The sequence below is a fragment of the Thunnus thynnus genome, chromosome 21, assembly GCF_963924715.1.
Source record: "Thunnus thynnus chromosome 21, fThuThy2.1, whole genome shotgun sequence".
Lineage (NCBI taxonomy): Eukaryota > Metazoa > Chordata > Actinopteri > Scombriformes > Scombridae > Thunnus > Thunnus thynnus.
This window is the reverse complement of record NC_089537.1, coordinates 8,170,652-8,186,108: the sequence shown is the minus strand read 5'-3', so window position 1 is coordinate 8,186,108 and position 15,457 is coordinate 8,170,652. Positions and strand designations below refer to the sequence as shown.

General features: G+C 38.5%; 3 protein-coding genes across 3 annotated transcripts in view; 2 read left to right on the top strand and 1 right to left on the bottom strand.

Annotated features, from left to right (window-relative positions):
* LOC137173459 (ADP-ribosyl cyclase/cyclic ADP-ribose hydrolase 1-like) overlaps positions 1 to 1,644 on the top strand; it is a 7,358-nt gene extending 5,714 nt beyond the window's left edge. Inside the window, exons 6-8 of the mRNA XM_067578332.1 lie at positions 1,151 to 1,237; positions 1,338 to 1,421; positions 1,531 to 1,644. Of these exons, the coding sequence (XP_067434433.1) occupies positions 1,151 to 1,237; positions 1,338 to 1,421; positions 1,531 to 1,588 (229 nt within the window). The 3' untranslated portion in view covers positions 1,589 to 1,644. The remainder of the gene's footprint in view (positions 1 to 1,150; positions 1,238 to 1,337; positions 1,422 to 1,530) is intronic.
* A 3,459-nt stretch (positions 1,645 to 5,103) lies between these two features.
* On the top strand, positions 5,104 to 12,360 carry LOC137173094 (TNFAIP3-interacting protein 3-like). Its single transcript, XM_067577796.1, has 10 exons — positions 5,104 to 5,366; positions 7,249 to 7,373; positions 9,103 to 9,193; positions 9,461 to 9,535; positions 9,617 to 9,682; positions 9,838 to 9,966; positions 10,084 to 10,212; positions 10,320 to 10,397; positions 10,982 to 11,107; positions 11,221 to 12,360. The coding sequence occupies exons 2-10, from the start codon at positions 7,273 to 7,275 to the stop codon at positions 11,329 to 11,331; spliced, it is 906 nt and encodes a 301-aa protein (XP_067433897.1). The 5' UTR covers positions 5,104 to 5,366; positions 7,249 to 7,272; the 3' UTR covers positions 11,332 to 12,360.
* Positions 12,044 to 15,432, bottom strand: LOC137173798 (putative inactive carboxylesterase 4). The gene is made up of 8 exons (XM_067578875.1): positions 15,400 to 15,432; positions 15,075 to 15,178; positions 14,580 to 14,718; positions 14,351 to 14,407; positions 13,970 to 14,203; positions 12,615 to 13,883; positions 12,367 to 12,447; positions 12,044 to 12,181 (listed from the first exon to the last, which is right to left on the bottom strand). The coding sequence occupies exons 1-6, from the start codon at positions 15,430 to 15,432 to the stop codon at positions 13,758 to 13,760; spliced, it is 693 nt and encodes a 230-aa protein (XP_067434976.1). The 3' UTR covers positions 12,044 to 12,181; positions 12,367 to 12,447; positions 12,615 to 13,757.
* Positions 15,433 to 15,457: the final 25 nt, after the last annotated feature.

Genomic DNA, 15,457 nt, shown 5'->3' with positions numbered 1-15,457 from the left:
TAAATAAAAGAATAAGCCATTCCTTACTTCCTACTTACTGCAATGCTTATCCTATTCCTCTTTGGTTAGCAGACTTTAAGCATGGCTAGTTCTTCTAAGCCTGATGGATGAGATTGCTGTCAGTTTCTCACTGTTGCTGTGAATCAAACAGTAAAGCTGCTCTATTGCTATCCCTGCCACTCAACGGACATCATTTCTGCAAATTTTACAGTCTTGTGACATTTATCTGGTCTCTGCAGGAACGAGACACTTGCACCAAAACTGCAAAGTGTATTGAATTGTGCTATTTTTTGCTGTACAGCTAAGATTAAGAACTTGAAAATAAGTACATTGTAGGTTTACATGTTTTAAGTAAGTACTGTTAACATGTCAAACCCAGGTGTCCTCACAACTGTTTTAATTCTCACTTTCAGATGCTCATTCATCCAAAATTTTATTTGCAGTCTCACCTATTCACCAGCTTGTATTTGTATTCTTATAAAAACCATTTTTATAGGTTACACACAGTGTGGTATCAGTGGTTTTTATGTAGAGAGCAACAATCTAGCATCAAATCCCCCTTAAATCACCATGTTTCTGCTCTAAATAATCTTGAAGTGTGAGGATTATTTGACTAATTTCCCTTTAAAATAACACGAGGAGAAAAAGAAATCATTGAGGCATTCCTCAGCATGAGAACAAAGATTACCTCCTTTAATTGGCACTTCATGAGCAATTTTGAAGAGAGTGTTGTGCACTGCTGAATACAAACAAGGGTAAACTGAAATGAACTGAATGTAGAATTAGTTAAGGAATACTTAGAGTTGTGATTGGTGTCTGTGGTTTTGATATGTTTTACAGTGATTTTATGTCCAATAATTCAACCTTTTCAGTAAAATAAATAGTCATATTGTTGAGAATTAGGTACAAGAAACATCTGTAAGTTCTTTTGTATCACTTCCTGTGTATTAGATAAATAAATTACATTGCATATTATTACATTATACTGTAAATATACTGAATTTATGAATCCGGCTTTCAAAGTAAAGGAGATTTTAAAATGATAGGTTATGACATGACTTGCGAACTTAAAGAATGTGATACAGTGAACATTTAATCCCCTGTTGACTTGATATCCCTCTAAACTGTGCTCTTTTATTTTTACTGTCAGTATTTTTGGCAGCATCGAGGTGAAGAGATTCAACTCCACCAGAGTGAAGAGCCTGAATATCGTCCTGGTCACACAAGATAATGATGTGTAAGTTTTTTTTTTGGGGGGGGGGGGCAGAAACACAGAGAGACTCATTTAAAAATATTATCGTTGATGATGAAGTCCTTTATTCATTTTTCCTCTTTAGGACAAACTGTACAAATCCATCTTTAAATGACCTGCAGAAAGAGCTGGACACAGGAATTAAATACAATTGCAAGGAAGTAGCGATGTAAGTACAGCGTGTGTGTGTGTGAGAGAGAGAGAGAGGAGGTGATCACATGTATGTTTTTTCTCTTCACACAGTAGATTAACTGCTCTGTAACACACCTCTCATGCAGATCTCAGATCCAGGAGTGTAGCTCCCATCCAGAGAAACCCTGTGGAGCCTGCTGGTGAAGATGTGTCAGATTATACTATCAGACAACAATAACAAGCCATAAAAACAAACAAACTTCTTAATTTCAATTTCAACAATGTGCCATCATAATGTGAGTCTTTTTGTATATGTGGACCAGTTTGACTTAATGTGAAATGTATCTTTTTACACAGATTTCATGGATATATTTACATTATCACAATGCATCTTTTTAGTGTTTTTAAGTGAAAAGGTTGTGAGTCTGATGGGGGGAATTTTTTTTTTTACCAAGTCTTAAAGAGTTGTGGTAAATTGTCATATGCTGTACTGTAGAGTAAGATGCTGCTATTTTATTATGCACAAATGATAATAATACATTTTCAGCATTAATTTCCATGAATACCAGGAGATTTCATTGTATTACTCATGAGAAACTGAATAGTTTTTGAATATCAATACATTTGAATTAAAAAGGTGTTTTTTTTTTTTCCCTTCTACCTTGTGTCTCCATTTCTTTTAAGCCAAACACATCATTTTTTGGTTTCTTTTTTGCTTCATGTGAAACTGTAACCTTCTACCTACAGTGCTACACTAAGGCGTAAGCAAATATGCAAAACCACTAAACCGCTGAGCAGAATAGAAAGTGCTAAAAAATACTCAAATATGACTATGGTTTTGTATTTGTAGGTGTAAGCCACAAAATGTCTTATCTGTTATGTGTGTGAATCAAAGGTGTGTGTGTGTGTGTGTGTGTGTGTGTGTAGTGACACAGACAGAAACTTAAGGAGTGGAGTTACATGTGTGAGACTTTTTGGACGGAGCGATTGTTTGTGGCAGGAAGGAGGAGGCTCATCAAGCGCAACGTTACACTCTCTTTCCTTTCTAGAGACTTGCTGCTGTGTCACTTCGTACCGTAAACAGACTCGACTCGGTGCTGGGAAGAGGCCTCCGGGGTTCTCGCTGCACAGGTGTCATATCAAGAAGGCCCCTTATGTAAAACCACAACATGGGGTACTGTGAGAAGTCATGTCAGTAAGCATCATCACGATTTTAGTCATTGCCGCCGCCACCACCAACACTTCCGCTATTACTACTGACAGTCATCTTTTAAAAACACTTTTAGGTAAATAACAAAGAGATAAGCTTGAAAACTCGAGGGATGATCGGTAACTGTTGTAAAACGGTCATCGATCTGATTACGATCAAACCTATAAAGACATTTTTTGAGATTTCCAAGCTTGAAGTTGAGGTGAATTCTGCCATTTAACCACCACAATGACTCATTATCTGGCTTATCCATTGCACTTTTCATGACCTTTTTTTCATTTTGAGTATTTTAAGTATGTTAATGTTAACATACTTAATAATTCACTTATTTTGGTCAATAGTTTGCTCATTAGGACTGTTTTCAGGCCGTGTGGTCACTTTGTTTGCTTCAAGTGCAAAGAGTCTGGCTGTTTCAGCATTTTTAGGTGCTCTCTCGAGTGAAAGTGTTGATGAAGCATCTGTGATATCATCCAGGAAGTTACTGGAGCCAGAAATTTCACATTTGGCAAAGCCTGGACGAAGCTGAGCAGTGGTGGAAAGTAACTAAGTACATTTACTAAACTACTGTACTACTACTGTACAATTTTGAGCTGCTTTAATGGAGTATTTCCATTTGATGCTACTTTATACTTCCACTAAACTACATTTCAGAGGGAAATATTGTACTTTCTCCTCCACTACATTTATTTGACAGCTTTAGTTACTTTACAGATGAAGATTTAACACAATGGACAATATAACAAGCTTTTAAAATACAACACATGGTTAAAGATGAAACCAGTGGTTACCAAACAAATTTAATATTTCAGCAAAAATCTAAGATTAGAGAAAAAGTCCAAAAACTGAAAACAGATTTGTGTATCAGAACTTTGTCTTTTCTTCTTTCCTCTCCCATTAATCATCTCACGACCCCTCAGATTTATCTGGTGACCCTTTGGAGGGGCCGGACCCCTAGGTTGGGAACCACTGAACTTAATTAGCTAACTGTATATTAAGTAGTTCAAACTAGCTCCACCTCCAGCAGCTACAACAGTAACATGCTGCTCTAACACTGATGGTGTCATATATGATATCAGTCAGAGGGACAAAACCACTACTTTTACTGCGATACTTTATCTACATTTTGCTGCTGATTATGTACTTTTACTTAAGTAGGATTCTTTTCATGCAGGTCTTTTACTTACAATGTTTTTTTTAACGCTGCTGTATCGGTACTTTTACTGAAGTAAAGGATCTGAATATGTTTTCAACCACTGAGGTTAGGGTGGGACGATCAAATGGAAACCACCACAAACTAAGTGAGACTGGTGGATAATCTTGTAAATGATGCAAACATATTCAGTCATAAGGCTTCTTCTCATTTACACCACCAGCTGTTTTGGTTTCTTTCTATGTTTCATATGTTTTTCACACAGGTGTTCAAGTTTCCTCCCACAGTCTTAAGACCAGCAGGTCAGGTGATTTGGAAACAATGCTGTCACCCTGCACTTATCATATTTTCTTAGAAACATCATCACAATTGGTAACTTGCGACTGAAGACTGAACAAAGATGTTATGGTTGCTGACGTATAGAAAATATCCTGTTAGGGGAGGGCCGTCTCTTTTATTTTTGACTTTAAGAAAAAAGCTGGTGGCTCTCGGGGCAAAGTGGGATATCCCAGAATAACCACTCAACCCTACTAACCCTCCCCAGAGTCTGCTAAAATTAGTACAAGTGGAAGCTCCCACTTCAACAAAAAAAATCCATAAACCACCATAAAAAGTAGGAAAATTTGTCTTTTTTTTAATCACATTTATGGAAAGGAAGGAAAAAAGGGAATCACATTTATGTGTTTTCCTTTCAGGTTAGCTTGTGGGAAGACAGTTTCTTGTATGATCTTCAATTGAAACCACTCTCTAAAGAAAGAAAATGGTGGTCTTACAGCTATTTATATGTGGAAATGAGTAAAATAGGCTGCAGTGATACAGGTGTTTGTAAGATGAGCAGCTATAGGTCGAGTCCCCTGCTCTGACTGCCGGTCACTGGAGGAGGAGCAGTGGCGTGCTTTCCCCTCGCCTTCTTCCCTGAAACAAGTCCGCTCTGAGTCAACACCTTTGAGAACAGACGAACAAGATTGTGCAAGATAACCCTGCGTGATGTGTGATTTTCCCATAAACCGCAGCCTAATACTTGAGATTTTGTTTAGCTGGGCAGTTTCCTCTCGATATTAGTGACTTTCCGGTATCAAACTGCCTGCAGTTTAACCCACCCAGGAAGTTATAGGTTCGCACACATCGTGAAACTGCAGAAAACCCACTGTAAAAAATTATGATTTTAACAACTCTAACTTTTATTTAAAAAAGAGACAATAAATTATTTTATTAGGAAACTTTTAATTAATTTTAAGATTCAAATAAAATGCAAATACTACAATTCTAAATACGATATTTTGGATACCACTTCCTAAACACCGGTAAGACTATAGCGTCATATTTTGCAGTGTGGGGTCAGGTTTTTCTCTTAGTCATCAATCTGTACCATAACCCGTCCTTTATTACCGCTCGCGCTGCTGATCATCTGGTTGTACTTTCCTTTCCTTCGATAAAGTCCGTCAGCGGTTCAGCCCTGAGACTCCCCCGGCCCCCACGAGGGAATCCCGGCAGGTGATTGGACAATGCTGGTTTTACCACGTCACACAGGATCGTCAGTATAACTATCAGGCGAGTCGCAGCTCAAATCTCAGCTGTTGTGGGATCAGCACGTGTCGAGGAGCCTTGAGAATAATAATACGGTGAGTTTTATTTATTTATTTTATTTTTATCTTTTTATTCCTGTGCACATTTTGCCTTGTTATTTGTTATTTCTAGATTGCGTATTTGTTTTAATTATTAAGTAATCAAGTGCTAGTTATTAAGAAGTTATTATTATTAAGTCATATTTGGGAAAGTGTATACCTCTAATTAAATAATCCAAAGAGCTTGTTTTCTATGTAAATAGGCTGATATATAACACTGTATGCCACATCTGGATTCCCAACAGAGCATGTTTACTGTTGAATTAGATATATATCTATAATATAATATAATATAATATAATATAATATAATATAATATAATATAATATAATATAACACAGTAAGTAAGGCACCGTGTTTGTATGAAGGTGTCTGAGAGCTCAATGTGCAGCCTGAGTTTGGGTAATCACGTGACTGTTTGGAGATGAAATAATTTACATCCTCCTCCCGAGGGTTTGAGTCAGCTGTCACGTTGTGCTATCTTCAGCACGCTGAGGTCTATGCATCAGCACAGTAGCGCCAAAATATAGAGGATCTCATAATATTAAAGCTGTAAACGATTTTCATTTTTAAAGGGGACCTATTATGCTTTTCCTTATTTTCAGTCATATATGTAATGTTACAATGTCAGATGTTCATATTAAACGTGGCCAAAGAGTCAGATAATTAGATAAACGTATGTAGAAGTAATCCCTGTGAGCAAAAAGCACAGACTGCTCTGAACACTCGGTTTCCAACTGTTTTTTCTACTTTCAGCCTGAGCTGATGTCGGCTTGTGACAGATTTCTTCATATGGTCATCTGTTCACTGCTCTGCTCCGCTAACATTACGGCATTTTTCACTTGTTTTTTGGGGTAGTCATGCCGAGTCATGACTCAATTTGAGCTGTGAATGTTTTTCCATTACACAGCACAGCAAAATAAAATAAATAGTTTACCTGTTAGAGGTGTGCTGGTCATCTGCAGCTCTTCATAAAACACCATCATCACTGTGACTTTTTCTGCTTGCACTATTCCTCCCTGCATTATTTTTAATTGATCCGCGGAACAAGTAGCTCCAAATATGTCCATATCTTCTTGTGACAACCAGTTTTTAGCAACACTAATGAATCTCTGCTAATTTGTTGAGGAACACGTTTCATTTCCTGTAAATTCTTCGCAATAAAGGTCTTGTTATTTAGTAACTTAAAAGCTTTTCATATGAAGCAGTAAAGCAGGGAATGTCGGGTTTTCATCGGTGGTAACTTAACACGACTCTGATACAGCTGCCCCTTGACAGGTTTCCGGAAAGCCAATTACAACAGTGTGGGCTCACTGGGAGGGGGGCCTTTAAGAGATAGTAGCTATTAGAGACACAGGCTAAACTGAGGGGCTGCATAAAAGGGCCAGTATAAGAAAAATAAGGAGGTTTTTTTAAACTGTCAATCATGCAAAGCTACTCTAGTGGAGTCCCAGACTAAACATATAGAGCTGGAAATGAGCATAATAGGTCCCCTTTAATGAATCCATATATCTTTTTGGATTGATTACTTGTTTAATCTGACAGTCATCACAAGTTCTCAGAGCTGATCGTGACATTTTCCAAACAATAATGCAACATCCAAAGTTCACTAAATTTACAACAAAATAAAACAGAGAAAAGCAGCTAATCCTCACATTTAAAAGGCTGGTACTAGCAAATTTGTTCTTTCTATCTTTGCTTGATAAATTAAAAATAATTAACCATCAAACAGAATCAGAATCAGCTTTTCTAGTGGCTCTCAATGTACTTACACAATGTAAATACATTGTAAGATTGTTGCTTATTGTTGTTGAAAATTGTTGCTGATGAATTTTCTCGTAGCTATTTCACTAATGACTCTTCCTCTGTGTATTGACAGTCCTTACATGAAAACAGACCACCTATGGAGCGATCACAGGCAAGCAAAGCTGCTCCAACAGAGGGAACACAGAATGACCAGAAACACGTCCACAGATTGTATCCATCGCTGCCGAATGTGCACACGTGAGGCCCATTAACACTCTGTTTACATCTGTTCACTCAGTTTTTCATCTGAAAGTATTGTTGCAATCATAAGTTTTTCTTACAATTTACTGGCTTGGTGCTACTAGTCATTTCAAGTCAATTTTATTTGCATAGCCCAGTATCACAGTTCACAAATTTGCCTCAGGGGGTTTTACAGTCTGTACAGCAATACAACATCGTCTGTCCTTAGACCTTCAGTTCAAATAAGGAAAAACTACCTAAAATACCCTTAAATGGGGAAAAACACCTCATGAAGAGCAACAGAAGGGGGATCCCTCCCCCAGGACGGACAGACATGCAATAGATGTGTGTACAGAATAGGACACAAATTACAGAATACAGCATTGAACAGGATAACAAAATTATAATTGGTTTATAATATATATGAAGAATGCAATGAAGAGGATGCCAAGCAGCTTCCAGGCGCACACAGGGGACACTCACATCACATTATTCACATACATGGGAGAAGAGACAAGAAAAGACATTATTCACACAGGAGAAAGAGAAGGAGAAAGACATCATTCAGAGAGAGAGAGAGTGACATGAGGAGAGGCTGAACTCCTGCAGGATGGGGAACCAGATCCAAAACCTCAGGAAATGGCATGGACAACCAGTGAAGCAGAGCGGTTCCAGGATGTGTGCCGGTCCAGCAAGAGATGCTTGAGAGACAAAAAGAGGACAGGAGGAGAAAATCGGGAGGGAGAGGGAGAAAAGAGAGAGGGCAGACGTAGAGAAGACACAGCTGCAGTTGCAATAATCAATAATCTTGTCTGCAGTAGTGCGCTTAGTAAATTCATTGAGACCGACCCAGTAGTACAAGGTCATGAAGTACTCAATTAAAGGCAACTAATTGTAGGTTAAAGCAAAAAGATGGGTTTAAGTTTGGATTTAAAGGACTCAACAGACTTGGATTGTCTGACATCAGCAGGGAGGTTATTCCATTAGAACGGGGCCCGATAGGAAAAGGCCCTGCCGTCTGCTGACTTCTTTTTAACCCTGCATTTTGAGAATGGAGAGCATGACAATGTATAATTTGGGAAAGAGGTGAAATATAAAGAGAGAAAAGCAGAGGACCAAGAAATGAGCCCTGAGGTACTCCATATTTAACATCAGAGAATTTAGATGTAATATAATTATAGCAGGCATTGTTCTTTTAGATAAGTAGGAGTTAAGCAAAGAGAGGGCAAAACCAGAGACACCAAAATTACAATTTAGTCTGTCTAATAGTATACTAATGAAAGGCAAAATTATACTAAATAATATTTTAAAGGGGACAAAGTTGCTCCACAGGTTGTTTGCTTGTCCACTGGCATATTTCACATTGGATTCAGGCTCACACATGTACGGATGTATTTTAGAAGTTAATATTTCTAGTAAAGAATCAGAAAAAGAGGCAAAATGTGACTACTAGTTTTTCATATATGTAGCCTCCAGAGACAAACAATCAGAACAGAGTGGGCTCATCGTAAGCAGGGTTTACAGAGGCTGAACTGAGGGGCTGCATAAAGAGCCAGTATAAGATAAATAAGGAGGTTTTTTGACTGTAAATCATGCAAAGATATTCCAGTAGAGCACCAGAACAAAAATATAGACCTGGAAATGTGCTTGACACATCCCCTTTAAATGAAACAATCAACTGGGGATTGGAATAAGTTTTCATAATTTTGGGAAAATACACAAGCTCATGAAAATAATTTGTTTTCAGGTATGAGGTTTGTGTGCCAAACGGTTCCAGCAGAGCAAAGCTTGAAGCAGCCGCAGTTTATCGCCCTGAGAGTCTGCTGGGAGACACACAGGTAATGTTAACAGATGTAATATTGGAAGATACGTCTGAGAGAATAACATTCATTCTCACGCTATCACTGTCAGATTCCCCGACTGCAAGGAAGTGACCTTGTTCTTTGTGTTACTGGAAACAAAGCAAAACTTCCAAAAATGTGTAAAAGGAAGTTAACAGATACATTCATATTACATAATTGCCCACACAGTCATAGCCACTGCTGATGGATATATGCCACATTTGAATAGTTCCCCTTTTTTTCTTTTTTTTTTCTTTGCTTCAGTCAGAAGTGTCTGCTACCAACAGTGATACCAACATGAAAGCACAGATACTTATCATGGAGAAGCAAAGGCAAGAGGTGAGTACATTTCAGAACTGAGATTCATTTTCATCCTAAAACACACATACAAATGATTAATGCTCTTTCTGTTTTACTCAGCTTCTTTCTATTAATGAGAAATGGGCAAAGGAGTACAGAATCATGGCACAGTACTACCAAGAGAAGGTAAGAAAGAGGCAATTACACAGTGCTATTCAATGTTTTAATGAGCATTTTATCAATTTATTTGATTAGGATAATGTCTTGAGTAAATGCATGACAAATGTTAGATGATACATTTTCAGTTCACTGTGTAAAATGTCAATTTCTTTGTCTGACAGGTGCGGGATTTAAAAGCAATACTGCAACATGACAACTTTCACTTTAAAGAAGAGGAAAAAGGAGAGAGGCCCATCACATTACATAAAAAAGTTAAAATCAAGACACTGAAAGATGAAGAGAACACGCAGGTAAATGCAAAATCCAGATTTATGAATCCTGAATACATTTTAAAGCATTTTAATGAGTTAAATCTGTAAAAAAAAAATGTGTATAATCATATGATCCTCATGGGAAAATTCTCATAGGCTGGAAACGGTGATGTCAGCTCTGAGGTACTCAAAGCAGAGAGGGAAGTAGAGGAGCTGCGAGCACGGAACAACACTCTGACTCAAAGAGGGCAGCATCAGCAGGAAGAGATCAGACGACTAAACAAAGTGAGTAATGAAATATGGCAGAAGAAACAAAAACATACTCCCCGAATACTTCTATATATTATAGTCAAGGCATTGATGTTCATGGCTGCTTCATTATGTTTGTACAGGCTCTAGAGGAGACACTTCACACCACTCAGCGTCTCGATGCGAGCAGTGAAACACTACAGGATATCTGGAAGCATCAGGTGAGCTTTGTTCGTCGTCATATATCTGGTTTTTTAACCCTTAAATACTGTTCATATTCTGACCTTTTACAGAATCGTCTCATAATTAGTCTCTATACCAAACTCCTGAACCATAAATCTGTTTTTCATTCATGAAGACCTCGCCAATCATTAATAAATGGGTGTTTTATCCTATTTACAGAGAAAAAACATTCATAATCACACTATATTATGGTCCTGTGTTACCTAAAACAGAAGAATCAGATAATGATTGATGATAATGTCAATGAATGTTACTATATGTGAAGCATGAAGATTTTTGAATGTTGATTTTTCAATTTTCTAATAAATATGGCTCTATTTAACCCAGAACACTCAGAATGTGTATCAGCTGCACAAAAAAAGTTTAAATATTTCCATTTTTGTATATTCTGGGTCACATTAGGAAAAGTCATTACATTTCAAGCTAAGAAAATGGTGTTTGAGGGCTTTTTAACTGCTCTCAAATGTAAAAATTCATCACATTTGACCTGAAGAATATGTAGGTGTTAATCAACTCTCCAATTAGCATCCTCATGTAATGTTTCTTTGGGGTCCACTTTCAGGCTCAGATCTATAAGGAGGACTTTATGAAGGAGAGGAGGGACAGAGAGAACCTCAAGGGGAAGTGTCTGGAACTGGAGAAGAGGTTGAAAAAAGCTCACAATGAGCTGCACGTCCTAAAATCACAGGTATTTGGAGTTTACATCCTTATATTCTTACATGAAGAATCAAACTGCATAGTCCTGGAAGCATTTGAGTGTTTCAGGTACAAAGATTTCATCAAGTGTCTCTGTTTCTCCAGGGGACTTCGACCCGGCCGCCGCAACCTGCACTTGAATGTACCTGCAGACATACGACTGACCAACACCACATCCGGCCTCAGAGAAGATACACCCTTGATGAAAAACGATGAACTACTCCTCCTCAGTCTTTGTTTAACAATGTTTTGCTGCACTTTATGGAAGTCTGTCCTGGAGTATAATGGCCAGATCAGAGTTCATCATTAGCAGGGTGAGACTTTGCTAGTTTCTCAGGAAGGACAACATCAAGGAAGTGAGCTCTGTTGTGTTTCAGCCTTTTCCCGACTGTCTGCTGCAGGTTCATCTTCAGGTAGTTTTCGTTGCGGCCACACCACTAGTCCAGGCCCATTTGGAGAACTATGTGTGAGAAACAAAACCTTTAGTATATATACTTCCTAAGGGGAGAAAAGTAGCAAAGAGTGATATAAAATACTCTACCTAGTGCGTACAAAATTTGCTATGTAAGCCATGGCGCGCTTGCTCAGCTCTTCTTCTTCTTGTGACACAGGTCCTTAAGGAGATATCAAGTATTGCATGACCCAAACACTGGATAATGTTCATCAAAGGTACAAAATGAATGAGAGATTTTTCTATCTGTAACCAAAGTATGCCCAGTACAAAAGGAAGCCCCGAGGAAAAACAAAACATCATCGTAGTGGTCTGCTTTGACAAAGCCGGGTCTCGTCCCGCTGTGCATCAGAGGTGCATGCTGAAACTCATTAAGGCACACCTGCATCTGTGAGAAGCACAACAAATGCAAGTTGTGAAGTGACTACAACATACAACTACTTTTTTTTGCTTCGTCATGCAGTGTTTTTCACCTCGGTGGTATGCAGCCACTTTTAAGATAGGAAGAACGAGAACCATGTCGCCCAGTATCTCTGTAAAAGTATCCTGTGTGTCCTCCAGAGAGGCGTTTTGTTGCAAGTATTCATTCAGTATTAGTTCATTCGCACCTGAGGACTGTCAGAGAGGGACGGTTGTGGGAGAAAAGAAACTTTATTCAAAGTATTTATTTATATAGCATTTTCTTCTTGTCTTTTTCTGTTTTTTGTTGTGTATTTATCATGAAAATAAACTACTGAATGGCATATGTGTTGTTTCTCTTGCACAATTAATAAAGACAAATTTGTAGGGTTGCCACTCACACGAGAGGGAAAGAACATGTTCATCACTGATGTTACATCCTCCCTCTTCATACCTTGATCCCATCCAGCAGGCCCTAGAAGCTTTTCACAAGTAGATACAGTATGTCAACTAATAATCAGAATGTTCAGGCACAATAAAGCCTATATTGATACACACAATGCATGTTCATATAAATGTAAAAGTTAATGGCACCATCAGTCTGTGAAAGTTAGTGCTACAGTAAAATGTAAAAACCTTGAGAATTCACCTGGGGGAGCATCCATCCAAACTCATGGTTGGTCACTCCTATTATCATAGGAACTTTCTGGAATTCTTTGTTCTTCAAAACATCTTCAGGGGGGCCTTTCAGAAACACACCATTGATAGCCGGACCTAAAAATGCCTTAAACTGAATTACAATTAAATCCCCCTGTTCAGCATTTATAAGCGGCATATAGACATTTTATAAATGGTTTATAACTCACTATAATGTAGTTGTTAGCAGAAATGAGTGTTTATTCATGTACTTTATTTTTTAACTCCTCCTATGGGCACTCATCACCAGTCAGTGCTGGTATACAAACAGAAAATGTATGACAATATAGTAACACAGCTGTAATAATGTAAAATATGTCTTCATAGGATAAGTTATAATTGTTGAAAAATGCTGTATATTAAGAAACACATATGTGCTTATAACTACATTACAGTGTATTTTAAACCATTTATTTAATGTTTATATACTGCTTATAAATGCTTTAAAAAGGGGGACTTAAATTAATGTGCTTCCAAATAATTCTCATAAGGCCTCCTACATGTTGAGACTGTATCTTAGTGAACGTTTACAAGAAGCTCTACAAGACTATTACAAAATTTGAGGGTCAGAAATCATGTGACATTGTGTCGTGTATCAATAAACTGCAGTCAACATGCTCATGTTTGACAATCAGCACTAGAATTTTATTTGAGAAAATTGGGAAATGGAATTCTTACTCTAAGATCTCACTCATACTTTTAAGACTGTGTGTATTTACACATTACATTTTGTCTTATGCAGCTTTAACCAGGTACTTCAATGAGATTAAAAATCTCTATCAGGAGACACCTAACTAAGAACACAGATGAGCACATAAATAAAGGACAAACACAACAAATTCAAGAAGGTATAGATAAATACAAATGTAAATAAGCAAAGGTAATACCATACAAAATACCTGAGATTCACTGTAACTACTTGCCTTTTTAATAACACTCAGTATTTCCTCCTCAGACTTGCCTTTGATACACTGAACAAGTTTCTCATTGTTGTTGCTCTCACAGTCAGTCGAATTGGCATCATCTGCAAAAAGGAAGCTGAACAATAAAGCAGTAGCAGCAGTAAAAAAAAAAAAACTAAACAGGTTGTGATTATTTAGTTACCATATGTTGATACCTGGGCCATAGCCAGCGGGTTGCTGGTGTTGTGGGTTTCCAGTGGCGCCACTCCACTCATGGCAACAGCACTGTGGAACAAACCCTCAGCCAAAGGTGACATAACCTGCCCAGGAACATGTGTACAGTAAAAAGTCTATTTTCCATATCTGCTTAGGTGTTTGTAACCTGCATGATAACCTTCATACTCACCAATATAGAGACACTGATGCCACCAACAGATTGTCCAAAAATGGTGACTGAGTTTGGATCTCCATTAAAAGCAGCTATGTTGTCATGAACCCATTGAAGACTGGCTATCTGATCCAGGAAACCCCAGTTGCCTGGTGAATGTTCATCTCCGGTGCTTATCAAATCAGCAAACATCTGGTTGAGCAGTGGTAACGTCACACTAGTATCAGAGGAATCTAAGACCTGTAGTGGCCTCTACTGGCCACCAACAGGAATTACAACCACAAAATGTATCATCTGCTACACATTCTGCCCTCACTCAACACTCCAGCTTCCTTAAATTATGAAAAAGTCATCTAGAAAAAAGGGTTTAGGAGGAATCCCTGAATACTGAGACGATACTGGATACTGGAAGGCTCCTCCTGAGGCCAGACCTCCCGCGTGGATCCAAACCATCACCTTGACAACACACATCCACATCACTCAGTTGAAAACTTGTCAATTTTCATCATGTTTTATTCATCCTTCACACTTTGTCGGCTAAGTGCTGTTTCACATTTATTTAGATGCAGGTGAGGCTGAATCGGTGCTACCATAATCATCTAACACATGTGCATGTGTGCATGTGTACTAACTGGTAGTCTTTCTCCAGGGTGGGTCCCGGTGGGTCTGTACACATTAAGGTAAAGACCTCAGACATTCCTACTGATGGATACTTAACAGGGAAGGTTTTCCAGAGAGCCCCAGCAAATGATGTATCCTGTGGACACCTTTACAAAAAGGCAGAGGGTGCACTGGAAATACTGTAGTGTGCATAGGATGAGGGAATATACTTCTGTGGATAGTGCCTTGGATTCTTGTTAATTCATACATCCTGCAGGAATCTTTATGCATCCTCCTTTCCAACAGCAATCATCAACATACAGGTATTTTGCCCAATTACTTTCCTGCAAGCAAACATGTTTACTTCCTGATTTTAATCTTGCATCATATGCCAAACTAATTACCTACAAGCTGGAACAACTTCAGTCCATTTTTTTTAATGTAATCACATTAAATGATTCACACCAAATACACTCGCTATGTAGTAAACTCCAGCGGCTTCAAAAAGCCAATATTTACTCACATTTTTGGCATTTCTGTGGCATCCCTCACCCCTTTCCAGGGCTCAGCTGCTTGGGGGGAAGCCAAGTGCAAAGGCCCTAAGGGTGGACGGGCAAATGGGATGCCCTAATACTCTTCCACCTGCTGCTCCGTAGCTCTCACTGTGCTGTAATGTCCTCGCACAGCGCCGGTCTTTAGAGCGACTACAGGTCTAGAGCTCTCTTAAAACACAGAAGCACAGATTCTTTCTCACAGCTGCCTCTAACAACACTATTTGCTATTGCTTAGTGTTGCGATTATGTCATATACTTGCCTGGTTGAGCTAAGGAGCCCTGCAGGAGCCTAACAATCAAGAACAGGTGGAGGAGAGCTTTTCCCATCGCTGACAGATGCTTGCTTCTGTTA

Bases quoted from the DNA above. Each gene is read 5' to 3' on its own strand.
- LOC137173798 (XM_067578875.1), bottom strand. From the start codon at position 15,432: ATGGGAAAAGCTCTCCTCCACCTGTTCTTGATT. The intron at 15,179-15,399 runs GTTAGGCTCCTG...GAAGAGTATTAG, and splicing joins TCCTCCACCTGTTCTTGATT to GGCATCCCATTTGCCCGTCC. The intron at 14,719-15,074 runs GTGAGTAAATAT...CTTTTTGTAAAG, and splicing joins GCCACAGAAATGCCAAAAAT to GTGTCCACAGGATACATCAT.
- LOC137173094 (XM_067577796.1), top strand. From the start codon at position 7,273: ATGGAGCGATCACAGGCAAGCAAAGCTGCTCCAACAGAGGGAACACAG. The intron at 9,194-9,460 runs GTAATGTTAACA...TCTTTGCTTCAG, and splicing joins GTCTGCTGGGAGACACACAG to TCAGAAGTGTCTGCTACCAA. The intron at 11,108-11,220 runs GTATTTGGAGTT...CTGTTTCTCCAG, and splicing joins TGCACGTCCTAAAATCACAG to GGGACTTCGACCCGGCCGCC.